The sequence below is a fragment of the Mercenaria mercenaria genome, chromosome 13 (genome assembly GCF_021730395.1).
Source record: "Mercenaria mercenaria strain notata chromosome 13, MADL_Memer_1, whole genome shotgun sequence".
In the NCBI taxonomy this organism is placed as follows: Eukaryota; Metazoa; Mollusca; class Bivalvia; order Venerida; family Veneridae; genus Mercenaria; species Mercenaria mercenaria.
In genome coordinates this window covers 36,498,808-36,519,112 of record NC_069373.1, presented here as the reverse complement: position 1 = coordinate 36,519,112, position 20,305 = coordinate 36,498,808, and the positions used below count along the sequence as shown (strand labels likewise).

Below are 20,305 nucleotides of genomic sequence, written 5' to 3'. Positions count from 1 at the left end.
AATTGTCAAATGTTACATTTTATTTCTTGTCAGTAGCTTAAATATGTTATACAGACATGCACAAGATAGTACAAGTCTCTTTAATTTTGCTGTATGAAATGATGTTGCAAAACATTTCTTCAGTCGCTTTAAGCATTTTGTTAACACCCACCAAAGAGTTGTCATATTTTTGATTATGCATGTGTGTGTGTTTGTTTTCAGACTGGATCCCGTATCATCAGTATTAATTTCTTCCGTTTATTCCGTGTGATGAGGCTCGTTAAGTTGCTCAGTCGGGGAGAAGGCATTCGAACCCTTCTCTGGACCTTTATCAAGTCTTTCCAGGTAGATATGTATTCATGTTTTATTCTATTTGTTTATGTATATGCAGCTGTTGATAATTTATTTTTACAGACTGGTACCCAGATTATAAGTATAAACTTCTTCCGATTGTTCCGCGCAATGAGATTTGTCAAGTTGCTGAGTCGTGGGGAAGGTATACGAACCCTGCTCTGGACATTCATAAAATCGTTCCAGGTATAGACTTGTACTGCATGACCCACTGCCAGGCATCATACATTGTACCCACAATTAGGCATTCCAGAATGGCTTACCAATACAAAAGAGCCATCACTGTTTTGTTATTTTGCCACACATACTGAGTTTCTGAATGACATTTATTATGTGAGCTACCCATTTATGAGATATTTTCAACCATCACCTTCAAGCCTTTCTTTCCAAATCTTCACCAAAACAAACCTATTTCTGTTGGGATTAATTCCTCACCAAAAAAAAACTGTTTTCATTTGGTATATCACCAGTGTCTTCACCGTGACTTTAAAAATAGCACCATTAATTTTCCAAACTAATATTTGAAGACTTCCGTCCACTTTTATCAGACTGCAATCCCGTGCGAGACCCATGCTTGACCTTTCTACTCTGCTGATATGTTCTTTTTAAACATTTCAGAAATGTGTTGTTGTTTTTATATGAAACAGTTACTTAATCATACAACATATTTAACTTATATCACTTGTCTGGAACATATCCTTTACTTTTTTCCTCACCTCGACTTTCTTTTATCAAAAATGCTATACTTATCCATCTTTGCACTCTAGTACCTAATTTTTTTTCACCAATTATAATTTGAGCCGTGCCATGAGAAAACCAACATAGTGGGTTTGCGACCAGCATGGATCCAGACCAGTCTGCGCATCCGCGCAGTCTGGTCAGGCTCCATGCTGTTCGCTTTTAAAGCCTATTGGAATTGGAGAAACTGTTAGCGAACAGCATGGATCCTGACCAGACTGCGCGGATGCGCAGGCTGGTCTGGATCCATGCTGGTCGCAAACCCACTATGTTTGTTTTCTCATGGCGCGGCTCACATGGCGTGGCTCAATTTATTTTGACCTTAAGATCTTGGTTAAATTTTATTATAGTCCAATCAGACAGGTAGGTCCAGAACTATGGCACATAATTTAAGAAACTTTGCAAGTTCTCACGACTTGAATTATTCAGACCAGTTGGTCTAGAGTTATATGCCCTTGAAATATAAAACAACATTGTATTTCACCATTTGATACTAGTCAATATTTAGTTGAATGAATATAATTATCATGGCCCTCCTGTTTCTATTTAAACATCTTTTTTGTCCAGACCTATAATTGAATTGTCTGTATTAAGGCTACAAGTGTCTCAGATATATACATTTTCCCTATTATTTTAACCATTCTTGCTTTTTTTCCTTTAAACTCTTCTTTTTAATGAAAATAAGTTCAGATTGCAGCCTCTGTTTTGAAAATGGAATATTACTTTTCTCTCATTCTGTATGGAGTGACGTCTTTATTCATATACGAAGCCTAAATTTACGTGTCACAATAAAGGAATTTCTTTTGTAATCTAGAATAGACTCTTGTGTATTTTGCTTATGAGTTTAATGTAAATATGTATTGTAGATATTAGTAGATTGATTTTTTGAATGAAGGCACATTATAGATATAGAGTTTAGTTTTTGCAAGTTTTATACCTTTCTCTAGTATAAGTAAAAATGCATTTGAGCCGCACCATGAGAAAACCAAGATAGTGCATTTGCGACCAGCATGGATCTAGACCAGCCTGCGCATTCGCGCAGTCTGGTCAGGATTCGTGCTGTTCGCTATCAGTTTCTCTAGTTGCGATAGGGTTTGAAAGCGAACAGCATGGATCCTGGCCAGACTGCCCAGATGCGCAGGCTGGTCTGGATCCATGCTGGTCGCAAACGCACTATGTTGGTTTTCTCATGGCGCGGCTCATTTTATGGATTTTTTTTTTGTGGAATTTCTGAAGCGCTTAGAAAAAGTGCCAATTTAGTATATCATTGTGACTTGAAATTGTGTGAAGTTCAAAAGCTTGCAGTTTTGTCGAAAATTCTTTCCTTGAGTATGACACTGTGTCCCTTGCTCTCCTGAAATATGTCTAGATAGACTTGTGTGCAGCATGACAGTGTCTGCTACTGGAGGTAAATCACTTCCTCTACTGTACACCTGTCCATTGTTCCAGGCTAAAATGAAGCAATTATTTGAACATCAATGAAGCTTTCTCTTAACTTCTTTTCTGCAGTCAATTTTTTTAGGTTTTTAGAAAGGGAAACAGAAAATTATATGTTCATGACCACATGAGCCGTGCCATGAGAAAACCAACATAATGGGTTTGCAACCAGCATGGATCCAGACCAGCCTAAGCATCCGCGCAGTCTGGTCAGGATCTATGCTGTTCGCTTTCAAAGCCTATTGCAATTAGAGAAACTGTTAATGAACAGCATGGATCCTGACCAGACTGCGCAGATGGATCCAGACCAGTCTGCGCAGTCTGGTCAGGATCCATGCTGGTCGTAAACCCACTGTGTTGGTTTTCCCGTGGAGCGGCTCACATATTCATTGTATTAACACCAATATTCATTCTAAACAATAAGTTTGTCATTTGGATATTTTGTAAAAATCTTTCTTCAGCAGTCATCTTTAGGTAATGTGGAACCAGCAGGAAGGACATTGATCAGCATTTGTTTTATCTCTGTTCAAGAAATGTATATATTTTGGTTCCTGGCCAGTCTGTTATACAGGTTGTGGCTTCGATAAGGTTTAAACTCAAAAACCAAAAATCTGGGTTGTCGTGTGTTGTCAGATGACAAAAACTGGACATTTTTGGTGTTGTATGCAATCATATGTGACAAAACAGGGCATCTTTGGAATTGTTTATTCAGATATGACAATAACAGGACATCTTTTGTGTGATGGGCACTCTAATATGGCAATTAATGGACAACATGGGTGTTGTATGTTATCAGTTATCACAAAAAAACAGGACATCTTGGATGTTGTATTAATCAGATTTGACAAAAACAGGACATCTTGGATGTTGTGTAAAATCAGATATGCTGAAAAAACAAGACATTGTGACCAGATATGAAGGACACACATTTTAATTTAAAGTTGCCGTTTGAAATAAGTTAGGCTTGGATGACTATTCTGTCCATATGTATAAAGACTACAATTGTGAAATCACTAATAAAAACAGCTGTCTGTTGACAGCAGACTTGACTATAAAAAGAATTGATGTAAGTATGAGATAGGAAAATTACCAGAGTTTTTCAGACAAAATAAGAAAATTGGAATGAAACTTAACTTATTTCTATGTCATAAAAGGGCCATAACTGAGCCAAAATCCTTGTCCTAGTTATTTAGACTTGTCTTCATATTGAGACTATGATTATAAACAAGTGGTCAAAGTTTCAAAGCCATATGTCAGACAGTTTACTCAAAATATGAACAGATACAAAAAAAACATAACTAAGATTTGTAAGTTAAAAGGGGCCATAAATCAGACAAAATCCTAGATGAAGTTATGTACTCTCGCCTAAAACTTGACATGGCAAAAGACTGAACCAAGGTGTAATGCTGATGCGGTTTTGAGTAGGATAGCTCTCATTATTCTTCGTATAGTCGAGCTAAAAATCATAGTTGAGTTACAGGCAGTCCACTAAATGAAACATTTCATAAAGAAAGTTGGAGGGAGACATTAGCACTGTGATGCTGAAGGTAAGTATACACAGATATATTGTAAATAACACAAAATTTATATGGTGTATATGCATTACATTTCAGGCCCTGCCATATGTAGCATTGCTGATTGTTATGCTGTTCTTCATCTATGCAGTAATTGGCATGCAGGTTTTTGGTCGTATCGCAATTGATGATGACACTGCCATACATCGCAACAATAACTTCCAGTCGTTTCCGCAGGCTTTGCTTGTGTTGTTTAGGTTAGTACAATAAACTGTCATACATTGCAGCAGTAACTTCCTGGGCCCAGTTGTTTTCACAGACTGCTTTCATCATTAGATTTTTCATATCAAGCAGCAAAGTAGAAGTAGTTCAATGAAACATCTATTTATGATTTGTTTATTTCTGTGCAGGAAAATTGGGAATAAACAAGATCAGATTAATTCTTCAACGTTTTCTTCATAGTCGATCATTCCATTGCTGTCCTTATTTTTAGCTCACCTGTCATGACAAGTGACTTTGTGATCGTCCCTGTCGTGTCAATTTCTGTGAACAGATGAGAACACAGTTTGCAATCAGTTTAAATCAAACTTGCACACAATGATTGCATTATCGAAAACTGCCAGACTCATCATAGTTCCATGTATGCCCGTAAAGGCCAAAATTACTTTTTGGCTGCATAGAGACCACAGTTTGCATCAAACTTGTACACAATTGTATTGGCATAATATATCGCTTCTTTCAAAACTGGCCAATCCCATCATGGTTCCAGAGTTATGCCCCTAAAGCCAAAATTTGCTATTTTTAGCTCACCTGGCAATGCTAGTGATTTCTGATCGCTCGATCCGTTTTGTCGTTTCTGTCTCTGTCTGTCAACATTTAGCTTGTGATGCGATAGAGCGATTTTCAGCTGATCTTCATTAAATTGTCAGAATGATACTTGATAAATCTAGCCGAGTTTGAAAGTGGGTCATCGTCAAAACTAGTCACTAGTCATCAAAGAAACTTGTGATCGATAGAGGCTTATTTCATTAACTTCATGATTTTGGTCAATGATAGCCTAGAACACCCGAGTTCAATGTCACTGGCAAAACTGTCACAGTCAACAAGAAAACTTGTGTATGCGATAGAGACTGTTTATTAACTGATCTTAAAATTGTCAATGATTACCTGAGAAATCAGCGAGTTGAAGTGCATCGGATCAAAACTAGTCACTAGGTCAATCAAGAAAACTTGTTATGCGTAGAGCTGTATTTCCAAACTTCATGAATTGGTCAGATATACTAAAAATCTAGCCAGTTCGAATGTCTTGGTCAAAAACTGTCATAGTAACAAGAAAACCTGTGTATGCATAGAGGTATTTCGTACGTCATATTTTTGCAATCAACTTTTATAAAACTTGCACACAACTTGTATTTGCATAATATCTTGGTTCCTTTCGAAAACTGGCAAGATCCCATCATGGGTTTCAGAGTTATGGCCCGTTAAAGGACCAAAATTTGCTATTTTTTGCTTGTGAACACGATAGAGACAACATTTTGCAGTCAACTTAATCAAACTTGCACACAACTTGTATTGGCATAATATCTCGGTTCCTGTAGACAACTGGCCAGATCCCATCATGGGTCCAGAGTTACAGCCCCTTAAACGTCCAAAATTTGCTATTTTGGCTTTTGCAGCCGTATAGAGACTTCATTTATGGTTTGATTGATACAAACTTGCAAAATATCTTCAACAACAATAAATGTTGGATTTTATGATGAATCTGTCAGATTCAGTCATAGTTTCTGGAGTTATTTTATATCTGATTACCTCCCCTGATTTTATTCAAAATGGATTTATATCAGTAAGTACTTGTAGGACTCATTTGAAATTTCATTATATTCATTAGTTGGACTAAGACAATCAGGGTAGATAACTATGGACTAATTTATGTCAAATTACCTCCCTTTCTTTCAAATTAAAATTGGTATATCTCAGTAACTAATGAAGATACTGATCTGAAATTTAATTTATGCCATCAGATGGACTTGGACAATCAGTGTAGATACATATTGACTGAATTTATGACAAATTACCTCCCTTTATTTTTTATGTAAATGAATATACCTAGCAGCTTGTAATGAGATCGGTTTGAAATGTTATATATGTCTTCCATGGTAAGAAATTTCTACTTTTACTTACTTTTCTAATATATTGTTGTAAAGGCTTGTACTCTCTATCTTCTACATGCATATACCAATGCATGATTACCTCCCCTGATTTTAATAAAAATGGATTAATCTCAGTAAGTATCTATAGGACTCATTTGAAATTTCATTATTGTCATTAGTTGGACTGAGGCAATCAGGGTAGATGACTATGGACTGATTTTATGTCAAATTACCTCCCTTTGTTATATCTCTGTAACTAATGAAGTTACTGATCTGAAATTTCATTTATGCCATCACATGGACGTGGACAATCAGTTTAGATACATATTGACTGAATTTATGACAAGTTACCTCACTTTTTTATGTAAATGAATATACGTTAGCAGCTTCTAATGAGATTGGTTTTAAATGTTATTTAAGTCTTCCAGGGTAAGGAATAGTCATGCTATACAAATATGCAGCATTTGAGCCTAGGACCCTCAAACTTGGTATGGAGATTGGCCCTGACTAGTATGTGACCCATAGGTCAAAAGGGACTGTTACAAGAAAATATTTATCCTGATAATATTTAATGTTTATGCCTATGTAATCTATGTCAAAACTTGATCTTATCATAAAGAGCAATGGTACTCAGATGAGCGAAATAGGGCCATCATGGCCCTCTTGTTTAAAGGTGTAATATACACTTCAAAAGAAGACAATTTAATACTCTCCCTTTGAACATTTTTCATATTTGAAAACATAATTTTAAAAGAAACTGACTATCTCTTTATATATTTCAGATCGGCCACAGGTGAGGCGTGGCAACAAATTATGTTAGCGTGTATATATGATAAAGAGAATGTGAAGTGTGATCCTAAGGCCGAGAACCGAGACCAAGACTCTTGTGGCAACAACTTTGCCTTCATCTACTTCATAACATTCTATATTCTTTGCTCATTCTTGGTGAGTATTCTCACTGTATAAAGGAAATAATTTTTTCTTGAGCTAAAAGGATATGGTTTACTCTGAAATATGTGTGCATGTCCAACTGGAAGCAGGGTTTTATACATAAAGTGAAAGAAGTACATAATAAGAAAACATAAGAGAATGTAATCAGTTATTTTAAAATTATGTTTAAGTTTTATGTGTATATTGGTAAAGATCTATGCTTCAGTGTTGTTATATTTCCTGATTCTTTGGGAATATGGAGTCCATTCAACATATGTGTACCGGTAATAGAGTTCCGCTTAAGCCGGTGCTAGAGGGCTTGAGAGGTGTTGCACATTTCATTACCTCTCATGAACAGACTCAGTCAAACCGAGTCTGCTGTTATTATTCTTGGTTGCATTCTTTGCTTCCAAATGATCTTTTTACAGATTCTATTGTTATTCTAAAGTTGTTTTATGAATTTTATTTTCAAGTAGTATCTGAATGGTGAAAATCTGTCATATGTTTATTTCAGATCATCAATCTGTTTGTTGCTGTTATCATGGACAACTTTGACTACCTGACTCGTGATTGGTCAATTCTGGGGCCGCACCATCTTGATGAGTTTGTACGACTTTGGTCGGAATATGATCCCGAGGCAAAGTAAGTTAAATATGCCGAAATTTTGGGCTTGGTGGATTGGGGAGTGGGGAATGCAAAGTCACTTGTATATGAGTTTACTTTACAATAAAATTGACATTGGTGAAACCTCATTCAGTTAGAATATTTTTCATTTAAAGACTGTCTTTCTGGCTTTTCTAAATGTTATATGTTTTTTGATAAGAAATTATATTGTTAATTTCAGGGGTAGAATCAAACATCTGGATGTAGTTACTTTACTAAGGAAGATATCACCACCTCTAGGTTTTGGTAAACTGTGTCCACATCGTATAGCCTGTAAGGTAATCATATCTTCATATTGTCATACTGTCTTATCACATTGCTTCTTGTCTAGTTCTGCAATAAAGAATACAATAACATAAGCTTTTGCAAAGTTCAGCATTATTCTCCTTTTGCAGTCTACGTTTTTTCAGCATTTTCTTTTCATAAGCAGAACCTTATGAAAAGAATATTGATAGAATACAACCTCATTTAACAACTAATGCCTGAAGAACAAATATCCTTCGACAGAGGCATATTAAATATGATTTTAGTAAGTTAACCTGCCCAGAACAACTGCCTCTATACTGCAACACACTTTAGTTTTCCCAGGAATGCTCCCTGTAGAGAGTCTTACTGTATTGAGGCTCTAGCATTCTTCATTCTTTCCAAGGCAGAATCTAAACAAATTTTAAAGGATATAAATTGTTATTCTCAAGTATAACAAAAATTATTCTAATTTCTATATTATTTTGTAGAGATTAGTTAGTATGAACATGCCTCTGAACAGTGACGGAACTGTGATGTTTAATGCAACACTGTTTGCCCTCGTACGTACGTCTTTAAAGATAAAGGTCGAGGGCAATATAGACCAGGCAAATGCTGAACTAAGGGAGGTAATACTGAAAATATGGAAAAGAACCAGTCCAAAACTGCTTGATCAAGTTGTTCCTCCTGCAGGTAAACAGATTTGAAGATTATTAACATTTTGTTTGCTTCAAACTGTGGGAATATAGATGACCACTTGTCTGTGTGTTCATCTGTCTGTACATACATGCATTTGAAAGATCTTGGGTGTAAAACTTCATTACTTATCTTTTGAAAGATACGAAAGATTTGAACATGTAGATGTTCAGAAAACGTTGAACTTTAAATGAGCCTAAATTCTATGTGAAAGAAAAGCATGATAATGTAAACTTATTGCAGGGACTATATCTTCTAGACACTTGTCATATTTTTTGAAATGTTGAATCCCATCTTGCTTATTTGATCTGGATGCCAGGAAATTGAATGAATATCATGGGTTTTGGGTCTTTACTAAGATTCCAGTACCTGTGGAAATTTTCTCTATGTCTGATTTTAAAGTAAATAGGAATTCTATTTACAAGAACTTAAGATATATATGGCATGCAACTCTTTGCATTCACAATATTCTGTGTATGGAATATTTTTATTATTTTGTATTGCAGGAGATGACGATGTGACTGTAGGTAAATTCTATGCAACGTTCCTGATCCAGGATTATTTCCGTCGCTTCAAGAAGAGGAAGGAACAGATGCAGAAAATACAAAAGGGTCAAGAACATACAAATGCTCTCCAGGTAATATGTTAGAGTGAATCCTACCATACCATGCCAGCTTTTTATACAGCTCCAGTTCAGGCCTATTACCATATTTTGCTACCTCAAGATGGACACAGTCCATCGATCTTCCCACATTTTGCTGGCTCTACTAATAGATCCTTGCCCTTTGTTGGTTCAAGTTCTAATTGGTTGTTGTGAAGGAAATTATCCAACTGGCTTTACGTCTGTTTTTAGGTCTGTGGTTTGACTTGGGTGCCAGCCCATGTCTGAAAAAGAATCCAGAGGTACAACCAGGTTTCTCTTCTACCATTAAAGCTAGAGAGTCACAACTCTATTGAATTGATCTTACTTTGCTTACTCTTTATTACTAGTCCGTGGATCTTACAGTATTACATTGCTCTAATCCATGGATTATACCATGCTCTGTTAACGCTTTACATGGCTCTAGTCCTTGAATCATACCATACTCTGCAACTCTTTAAATTGCTCTAGTTTATGGATCTTACCATACTGTGCTAGCTCTTTACATGGTTCTAGTCCATGGATCTTAGCATGCTCCAAAAGCTCTGCATAACTGAAGTCCAAGGTTCTAACCATACTCCACTAGATCTTTACATAACTCTAGTCCATGGGTCTGACCATACTCTGCTAGCTCTTTACATGACCCTAGTCCATGGGTCTGACCATGCTCCGATAACTGTTAGCTCTTTACATAACTCTAGTCCATGGGTCTGACCATACTCTGCTAGTTCTTTACATGACTCTAGTCCAATGTTCTTTCTATACTCCACTAGTTGTTACATCTAGTCATGCATCTTTCGGTTGATCTTTCTGAGAAGGACATCTGAGTTGAGGTTTTTTTATGCTGTACCTTTTGTTTCATGTGAGGAAGTTGAAAGTTACTTAAATGGAACAAGTTTATAAACTTCAGAAACAAAGCACATGACTGTTTTAATAGGCAGATAGTTGGATGAAATGCTGTTAAATCTTAATAAAAAGCAAGCAATGAAAAAAGATATGTCTTTCAGTCAATAAGTATTAGTATGTGTAACATGACTGTGTTTTCATTTATAAAGGCTGGATTGCGAGCAGTACATGACTTGGGCCCTGAGATACGTCGTGCTATCTCTGGTAACCTTGGTGAAGAGGAATTCCCTGACAAAGATGTTGAAGAGCCCATGCACAGGGTATGTTTTATTAACTTTTAAGTAAAATACCTTGAAAGTGTGGATAGTTGAAAGTTTGCTAATCACTGTGTTTAGTCTGCCCTTGGATTTCTGTATTAATACATGTAAATGACTCCTGCTTGATTTGAACCATAACACAGGGGATTGTAGTGGCAGATATGTTGGCTCCTGTGTGTATCCAAGGGGGTACTAAAAAAATATGAAGATACTAGATTGATTTTGTGTAAGATAATAAACCTTTGTATTATTCTTAACAGTAGCACAGCCCAATCTAAAACGTGATATATTTGTGTTACAGAGGAACCACAGTTTGTTTGGAAGCGTGATGAATGCTTTGACAGGAACTGTGAAAACAGGTCTACCATTTACGACCAGGACACAGTCATTATTCATCAATCATTCACAAAACCCACCAAAAGTTTCACCTACAAATTCATTCCATGGTCCACATACCAACCCATCCCCGAGAAATTCCATTTCCGGTAAACTATCTCCATCGGAATCCAGCAATCATATAGGAGAGAACCGTCTTAACGTAGATTTAAATAATGCTATAAATAGATCACAGTCACCATTAGCCAATCCAATTCTTCCACCAGCACAACCAGCTTTAGAAGACAACATTTCTCGACGATCAAGTCGGGCAACTAGGTAAGTTATTCACATTATAAAAGCCAGATTATGTATTTAGAGACAGCTTTAATGTTAAAAATTTGTGACCATAAAATTCCTAGTATTTAGAAAATGCTGTTAAAAATGAAGTCTTCAAATTGCTCTTGGCTTGAATGGTGGATCCATTTCATCAAAAGTTCAGTTTTATTACCGGCAAAATTGTTGCGTTTAACATAATGCATAGAAATCTTAGAAAAAAGTAGCATTACTGTTATATTCAAATTATTTTTGTTTTCGAATCACTGTTGTTTACAAATTACTTTTACTTTCAAATCACTGTTACTTTCAAAAAACTGTCATTTTTAAATGACAGGTGATAGACGATGATATAATTGTTCATTTTGTATTAGCAGTGAAGGATCATTCCATGACGTTGAGGAGGGAAGTCAGATCAGTGTGAATTCTGAGACGTCCCAGGACCAGTGGGCACACAGAAATTCTATCGTTTACCCACCAAACCATACCAATAATATACAAGACTTGAAAAAGCAACCCATATATGTATACAGAGAGTAAGTTTCACATACAATCTTGCAGATTCTATCAACTTTGTGATTTATATTTATTCAGAATATTAGTTTGCTTTTTTATCTGTATATAACTTGAAGAAAAATGTTTGTATTAGTTGTTTATACTATGCTTGTTTGGAAGGTTTTAGAAGTGGTCAGTTTGAGATTCAGCTGTATTTCATTTAATTATTAGATTCTACTGTAAGTATAGCTTGTACAGATGGAACAGTCATGTGATAAGAAAGTCACATTGTGGTTTTAGCTCACTGTTTGTGTTAATAATAGGACTTGGAAGTGCTCTGTTTTGTTCCTTTGACACCAATATTATTAAACATTAAGGCTTTAGGAACACTGTTTTGAGTTCTGAGTGAATATACTTGAATTCATAATGGAATTTTTTGAAATTGTTAGACTCATAATCCCAAATCGTCATTGTTTATAACAGACTTTTTTAGAGTACAAATTGTTCGTCTTATGAAATGCCTTTGTTAATAAGTGTTATGATATTTTTAGTTTACCACAAGAAGACAGCGACTATGAAAGAGAGCATGCCCCACCCACACCCCCTCCAAGAAAATTGTCACGCAAAGGTGTGGCATACCGTCTTGGGTGTATAGGCAAGCAGGGCAGTGATGAAAATCCACTGATGCGAAAAGTTGGCGAGCCCCTTAAATTGACCCAGTCGCAGGTAAATAATGTAGGTATAAGTCCAATGATTTAAATTTCTGGTGTCTACTATCATGCACCATGTATACACACAGCATACTTACCTACTAAAGGCTATTTACAATATACATTGCCTTATACATAAACAAGGCTATTTACACTTTATATGTAAATAGCCTTTTTACGTGTTTTTGGAGGTAAGTGTATTTTCTACAGCTCTGATGAGAGAAAATATTTGCTGTACTAGAATTAACAAATAAGCCATGTCATGAGAAAACCAACATAGTGCATTTGCGACCAGCATGGATCCAGACTTTGCTTTCAAACCCTTTTGCAATTAGAGAAACCGTTAGCGAACAGCATGGATCCTGACCAGACTGCGCAGATGCGCAGGCTGGTCTGGATCCATGCTGGTTGCAAATGCACTATTTTGGTTTTCTCATGGTGCGGCTCAAATTCCTTTTCACAAGCTTGTATGATTTGGGTAATAATTTTGTTTTCATATCTTTATGCATTGCTTCTGTAGGAACAGTTATTGGATGGTGTGTTTGACTGCTGTATCAAACATTTAAGATTTGCCTCTTCAGAAATTGAAATATTTTTGCAAAGATTGGAAGCTGCCATTTTTCTGTCTACAAGTTTGAAGTTGTAGTTTGAAGTTGTTATTTATTTGTCACTTACACGTGATAGAGTTTTCTTACGAGTGAGGGAGTTTTCTTATGTATGTTGGACTCATTTATATGTTTGCGAAAGGAATTTTCTCATTTAAACAGACTGCAAATATTTTCTCATTTTTACTCTGCTTCACATGTGCACTTGTTATATCATCATCCCAGAAGCAAAATGTTGTAAGTGCAAAACAGTATTTTTTTAGAAAACTGTAACAATTTGATGTGTTTCAATACTGACAGTATCAGTTGTCATTCATTCATTAGTTTAGCATTTTTGCATATGCCTTTTGCTTTTCCCAATTTTAAAGGAAATTTCATACTTACCACTTAACTAAAAGCAGCTTTTTAACTGTAACATTTTAGTATTTAATACCAGATTTATACAATCTAATTAAGTGGAGTAAAGTTGCAAGTACAAAATTTGGGTTCAGGAGACATTTTACACACTGACAAAAAAAGTAGGCCAATACAACCTTTCATTATAAACACAACTCCTTATAATGTTACTTGCTACTTTTTATTTCTGGGATATTGATATGCAACTTCTTATATCTTTTGTATATGTTAAGGTAGAAATTAATTAAAAACTTCTTTCTTACACTCAGAATGCAGAATGACTATAGTAAGTTTAGGATAATGTGACAGTAGGGTATTGTTATTTTTCACATTATTACTTGTTTGGAGCAATGTATTCAGTAAATGTTTAGACGTATTCAAAATAGGTAATACATCTATACCGGTAATCAACAAGGATTTGATAATTTTGTAAAACTTGGTCAGTCTATGAAGATGATGACAATTTCTTTATCACAATAGATGCCTTACCCCACTCACATCATCAGAATAGTCATATACATGTACTTGTGATGTTACTTTTATAAATGTATATTTTACTATAGAGTGTTATAAATGTATATTTACTACAGAGTGTATATGAATCAGGCTATAATAAGAAAATAAAGTAGTAAAAAAATTATAATGCTCTTCATCTAAGATATAAACAGTTGTTCTCATTTAACCTTTAGCTTGCTGGCGGCAAGTGACTCTGCTTATGCGACCAGTGCAGACCAAGATCAGCCTGCACATCCGTAATAAGTGGTGCTGCCCAAATTGATTGATGGACCAGTCCATTTTAGAAATTTAGCAGGGTGAAGGTTAAAAGAAAATAAAACTGATTCAGCATGTTGCAAATATCAAAACTTTCCTGCTGATACACAGTAACTCGTGCCCATTTATGGTGTTAAACTGATCTTTCGACATGTTTATTGGGGATTTTAATTTCTTGCTGGCATTTTTGTTTTGTTTTATAAATCTTTCTGAACCGAGAAACCAGCAATAATGGAAGCCCTGAACTTAATCCATTAGTATTCAGAGTGAAAAATCTACTGTCACATTATCACAAATGAGCTATATTAAATTTGGTTATGATTTTGGGAGATTTTAATTTTGTGGGAAGAAGGGTTGGAGAAATAGAATCTACCGATATTAGGTCCTATGTTTAAATTTTCTTTCTTTTATAAGTTGTATAATTTTCATAATTTTATTAACTACACTACTCTGAGTTATTACACTTTTTTGTCATTTCTTTCATTATATGCATAAATATACATGTATTTTATCTTCATTTTCATGTTTTGAATATTACATTTACAACTTCCTTTAAGTTGGTGCAATGATTCTGTACTTTTTTTTTTTTATAAAATTGTATATGATAAATACAGTAGAAATAAAGAATTTACACTTTTGTTTTTAAGTGAATCACTTTGGAAAATTTGATAACTTACATTTTGTCAAAGTCCGTAAAAAAACTTGAAGTCCTATTGCCTTTATATCCAATTCAAATTTCTAGATCTATAAAGTCTGTAATATTCTTTATTTGAATATTAGTTATAACTATCATGTTTGTATTTAAGAAAAAATGTTTGACTGTGTGTTACATTATGTAAGTGTTGTTATAACAGGCAATGGCTGTGGCTGGGTTAACACCAGAGGGTCGTCAGAGAGAGATGGACTACCCAAATGTACAGCGCACACCAATGTCGTCCCCAAACAGAGTCAGATCTTCATACACCCAGCCAGGTAATATTGATTATTGTAAGTGAAAGAATTTCAAAATCAGCATATTAAAAGATGAGAATATAATGAGCATTTAAATATTTTATCAAAATGGCATTCATTTTGTTTCCATGGCAATAAGAACCAAATGGCGGATTTATGAAATATCTATATACATATTTGAACTTTATTTACTTATTTCTCTACTTTTTTACAAAAGTCTTAACACTGATTAACATAATGAAAAGTTTTCTTGAATCAGTAATCACTTGTTTTTGATATTCTCTCTTTATGGCTCTAACTGTAAAAGTTCATGCACAGTATTAAAGTTAATGCTTTTCTGCCCATGTAATCATGCATAACATCTGTTTGGACAGCTGTTTTATCTGTTTTTAACATAAAATTTACAGCTTTATGAAACTTTAACATAACTTGAACTAGACTACTAGTAACTAACAAAAACCTATGGCATTAAATTATTAACTTGGTATGAAATGTAGCATATCAGCATATGATGGTATCAGCATATGATGACACATGATCAGTAGAAATGTCTAAGTTATGTAGGATAGGAATGAAATATATTATCAGAGTATATCACTGCGGAAAATGGTTCCGTATATGGGAGTGTACGCATTCCGTATACTCTTGAATACGGGTGTATACGGAAACATTTTCCCCGTATATGGAACATTCCATATACAGGAATCCCGTATTCCTTAATTGGGCATTCATGTTTTTCTCACATGGATCCGTTCATTCATACTTAGCATAAATACGTTTCAACAGTTTATGTCAGTATTCAAAGTTAGGGATTGTCAAGGTCCAAAAGTATGTTTAAGGCATAGGTTTTGATCATACTTTCAGGAAAGATACCTTTTATATGATATTCGTATATTAGACATATACGGGACCGTATACTCCCGTATATGCACATATTTTTCGCAGTGTATTGGTATAGTTGTGTTCAGTGTTTTAATTTTATTCTGAATATCATTCCTTTTTTATTATTCTTAAAATTGCTCAATCCTTCCTTACCTTTCTATCTTCATGTGACTTGATTCTAACCAGTGTAACCTGTGTGATCTACCATTCCTGCATGACTAACCGCATGTCTTGTTTACAGTACACCCATTTCTCCGTTTCAACCGTTCCAAATCAATCATTGAAGGTGAAGATGTAGCAGCGGACTTCCGGTCTCATCAGCGACACAGCGATACTGTGTTACCTGTGGACGGAATATCTCATAGAGAGAGAGGACCACTATGTCTACCCACAGAGAGACTGCAAGATCAGCATGGGGCAGGCAGTGCCGAAAGTCTAGTGGAACAGGTGGGTTGATCATGAAAATACTGGTACTGTAGATTTGGTATAAACATGTTATCTCTATATGAGCCGTGTCATGAGAAAACCAACATAGTGGCTTTGCGACCAGCATGGATCCAGACCAGCCTGCGCATCCGCGCAGACTGGTCTGGATCCATGCTGTTCGCTAACAGTTTCTCCAGTTTCAATAGGCTTTAAAAGTGAACAGCACGGATCCTGACCAGACTGCGCGTATGCACAGGCTGGTCTGGATCCATGCTGGTCGCAAACCCACTATGTTGATTTTCTCATGGCACGGCTCATATTGCATTTTGATGGAAAAAAGTTAAAACTGTGTATGCAATGATTGGTTGGACTTCTTGAGATAATGAGGCTTTATAACCATGACTGTTTTGAGATCTCAAGTCACCCTGTTGAAGCATTTTATCTATAATAGAGTTATATTGAATATTGTAATTATAGTCAGGGATGTATTCAGGGAAGAATTTCATGCCAACATAGAGTAAAGATGCAAGAATTGAAAAACTCTATCCTATACAAATTTCGCCTCTACTCCATTGTCTGTATACATGCAGTGTTTCACACACAGGCATTAAGATGGACATACCCACGCAGAATGTTGGATTTAATCGTAATGAAAAAAATATGTACATACCGTAGGCTTTCAAAACATAGACCACTTCACTTTATAGTACTCTACATTGATTGCTTGAATTGATGTTTAATTAAAGACCACTTTAATTAAAGCATATATTTCAAAAACTTTTGAGATAATTTCATTAAAACAATATGCCATTTTAAATATTCAATTTCATATTTGAAATAGAGGTGACAAAGTGATTTTGAGGCTTTGGTCTAATATGATCAGACCAAGGAGTCTGGGGTTTGTTACCTGGCTTTGTCCACTAGTATTCCTAGCCATTAGATAACAGCTATATGCAGTATTTAAACATATTGTTTTTGTGGTTTTAGGTGATACATAGTGAAGGTTTAGGCCATTTAGTAAATGTTCAAGCATTGAAACGTGAGATAGCAGAGGCAGGGGACATGACCCCAGAACAGTTAGAGCTTGCTGCAAGACGGCTACTCCAGGAGCACCGGTCTGGCAGCTTACAGGGACCTTACTATGAACACTTGGGCGGATATCGCGCCCACGAAATGAAAGACTATAACCAGTATTCTGCTCAGGATGACGTGCGACATCGGCACGGTTATCACGGAGACGTCGATCAGAGAGACAATTCAAAAATGGTATATGTCACAACCTTATAGCATTGGCTTACAACCTTGTATGGCTGTGCATGCATAAGGTGTGATTCTATCTACCTGTATGGAGTTTTTAGCAAAGACAGTTTACCTGCTACCTTAAAAACTAACCTAACAGTGTGTATTTTATTACTAACAGTCTTTCAGAGGGGAAAGCCCTGTGACACAGGGGTTGGCAATGGGAGATTAGTAATTACTATATACATAGAACTTTTTTGTTTGTTACTTGTTCATAGCATTATTCAACATTAATGAGCCACGCCATGAGAAAACCAACATAGTGGGTTTGTGACCAGCATGGATTCAGACCAGCCTGCGCATCCGCGCAGTCTGGTCAGGATCCATTCTGTTCGCTTTCAAAGCCTATTGCAATTAGAGAAACCGTTAGCGAACAGCATGGATACTGACCAGACTGTGCGGATGCTCAGGCTGGTCTGGATCCATGCTGGTCGCAAAGCCACTATGTTGATTTTCTCATGGCACGGCTCATTTTTTTTTTTTTTTGCTACAGATATTCTACTTTTACTATACATGGGGTAAATCTTTCATCACTTCCTGTACATCTAACATGGATGTAGACATGAGCACCTTATTTTTATTGTCTTGGTCTTTTTTTTCTTCTCATCTTAACTACATAGAAAATTGTATATAGTATAGGGAGTTGTTAGAAATCCATCTCATGTATTCAGACAAAACTTGGAAGTTGAATGTATGTATCAAATGCAATGGTCTGTCAGAAAGACAAGTTCACTCAAAAAGACAAGTTCACAAGAGCTGTGTTGTCCATTTTTCAACAACTTCATTGAATTGTGACAAAAAGCTGACATGTAGGAATCAACTATTTAAGCTGATTGGAAAATTGTTTTTCTTTTATATGATATCTTCTGTTCATGGGAACATTAAGCTAAAAGAGAATGTGATAATTCTAGGTTTTACTTTTAATTCAAACATGTTAAACTTAAGTCTTTATGACTAAACATTTTTTGCGTACCAAACAACTGATGGTGAGATTGCGTTATTAATCCCCCACCATGAGTGGTGGGGGGTTATAGGAATGGTCTCCGTACTTCCATCTGTCCGTCTGTAACATTTCATGTCTGCTCTGTATCTCCTAAACCCCATGAAGGATTTTCATGAAACTTGGGTAAAATGATCACCGCATCAAGGCGATGTGCGGAACCCATGAGTCAGCCATTTTGGCTCAAGGTCAAGGTCACAACTTGAGGTCAAAGGTTTGAGCCTTCCATTTCATGTCCGCTCTGTATCTCCTAAACCCCTTGGAGGATAATCATGAAACTTTGGTTATGTGATCATCTTGTCAAGACGATGTTCAGAATCCATGAGTCAGCCATGTCTGCTCAAGGTCAAGGTCACAACTCAAGGTCAAAGGTTTGGGCCTTCCATTTCACGTCCGCTCTGTATCTCCTAAACCCCTTGAAGGATTTTCGTGAAACTTGGGTCAAATGATCACCTCATCAAGACGATGTGCAAAACTCATGAGTCAGCCATGTTAGCTCAAATTCAAGGTCACATCTCTGGGTCAAATGTTTGAGCCTTCCATTTTATGTCTGCTCTGTATCTCCTAAACCACTTGAAGGATTTTAATATGATTTGGCTTTAATATTCCATTTTCCAAGACAATGTGCAGAATTCAAAATTCACCCCTGCCAGCTTAAGGTCAAGGTCACAACTCAATTGTTTAATGATTTAACCCAATACCATCAACCCTTTCACTATCTATAACAATGGCAGGGGATATAACTGTCTTTCAAACTGCCTTGTTGTATACTACTCTGCAATGTACTATTCCGATTCTTAAGTGCATAAATAGGGTAAGATGCAGAGATTTTCTGATTATAATATAGTTGATGCTCTTTATTTTCTTATATGAAGTTAGAGATGTGTTGATAACATTTACAGGGCTTGACAAATCAACAAGTCCGCTTATTCTGGTACTAGCTGTGCAGGAGTATGGTTTTATACCGAAATATAGTAAATCTTTTGAAAATGGCATAGCGTAGAATGTAAAAACTATTGGAATGGAAGTTGCTTTTTTGTTTGCTTCCGTTCCATTTCAGTACTACATTATTTATAATCACATTCTGTAGAAGCTCAAAAGTCGATGAAAATATTTTGGTATGTTTTCACTGGACATTACTTTTGAAATAGAAACTGTGGATAAAAAAGTACAAAATTCAGCTGGACGAGTGAAAATTCTAGGCAGGTTGTCCTTCAGGAAGGCATTGTTGAGACCTAGTTTGGTACGCAAGAAATGTAATACCTGTCATTTATGTATCAAAAGTTAATTCCTTTAAACTGTCATAAATGAAACTGCCTTTCCAGCTATTAAATAATCTTTTTCTGGAAATGTGATTCTTTCGGGAACTTCACTAGGAAATTACATTTCTTGTATAGGTCACAATCATTTTATTCAGAAATTTTAACTACAAAATCAACTTGAATTTGACAAGCTTCTATCTCCGTTGCTTCATTAAAGGTACTCCATATTAGACAACCTTTATTAATAATTCCCCTTATATAGCCTAGAATGTAGTCAGATGTAACATATTTCAATAGAATTTTTTCATGGCTTTTGCATTATTTTTGTACCATGTCTTTTTCAATGAAATTGT

The 20,305-nt window shown here is 35.7% G+C and overlaps 1 protein-coding gene across 10 annotated transcripts in view; it reads left to right on the top strand.

The window, feature by feature from the left end:
• The window catches only part of LOC123528805 (muscle calcium channel subunit alpha-1-like), a 216,744-nt gene that overhangs the window by 186,543 nt on the left and 9,896 nt on the right, over positions 1–20,305 (top strand). For 4 of the 10 annotated variants that reach the window (XM_053521567.1, XM_053521563.1, XM_053521558.1 and 1 more), the window contains 14 exons: positions 202–324; positions 4,119–4,276; positions 6,952–7,114; positions 7,614–7,741; positions 7,944–8,040; positions 8,497–8,698; positions 9,208–9,338; positions 10,397–10,507; positions 10,806–11,158; positions 11,530–11,691; positions 12,202–12,385; positions 14,987–15,104; positions 16,207–16,412; positions 17,379–17,657. In XM_053521567.1, coding sequence (XP_053377542.1) covers positions 202–324; positions 4,119–4,276; positions 6,952–7,114; positions 7,614–7,741; positions 7,944–8,040; positions 8,497–8,698; positions 9,208–9,338; positions 10,397–10,507; positions 10,806–11,158; positions 11,530–11,691; positions 12,202–12,385; positions 14,987–15,104; positions 16,207–16,412; positions 17,379–17,657 — 2,415 coding nt within the window. Of the gene's footprint in view, positions 1–201; positions 325–393; positions 517–4,118; positions 4,277–6,951; positions 7,115–7,613; positions 7,742–7,943; positions 8,041–8,496; positions 8,699–9,207; positions 9,339–10,396; positions 10,508–10,805; positions 11,159–11,529; positions 11,692–12,201; positions 12,386–14,986; positions 15,105–16,206; positions 16,413–17,378; positions 17,658–20,305 lie in introns of all 10 variants that reach the window. The other 6 variants (XM_053521559.1, XM_053521560.1, XM_053521565.1 and 3 more) reach the window with 6 other exon arrangements.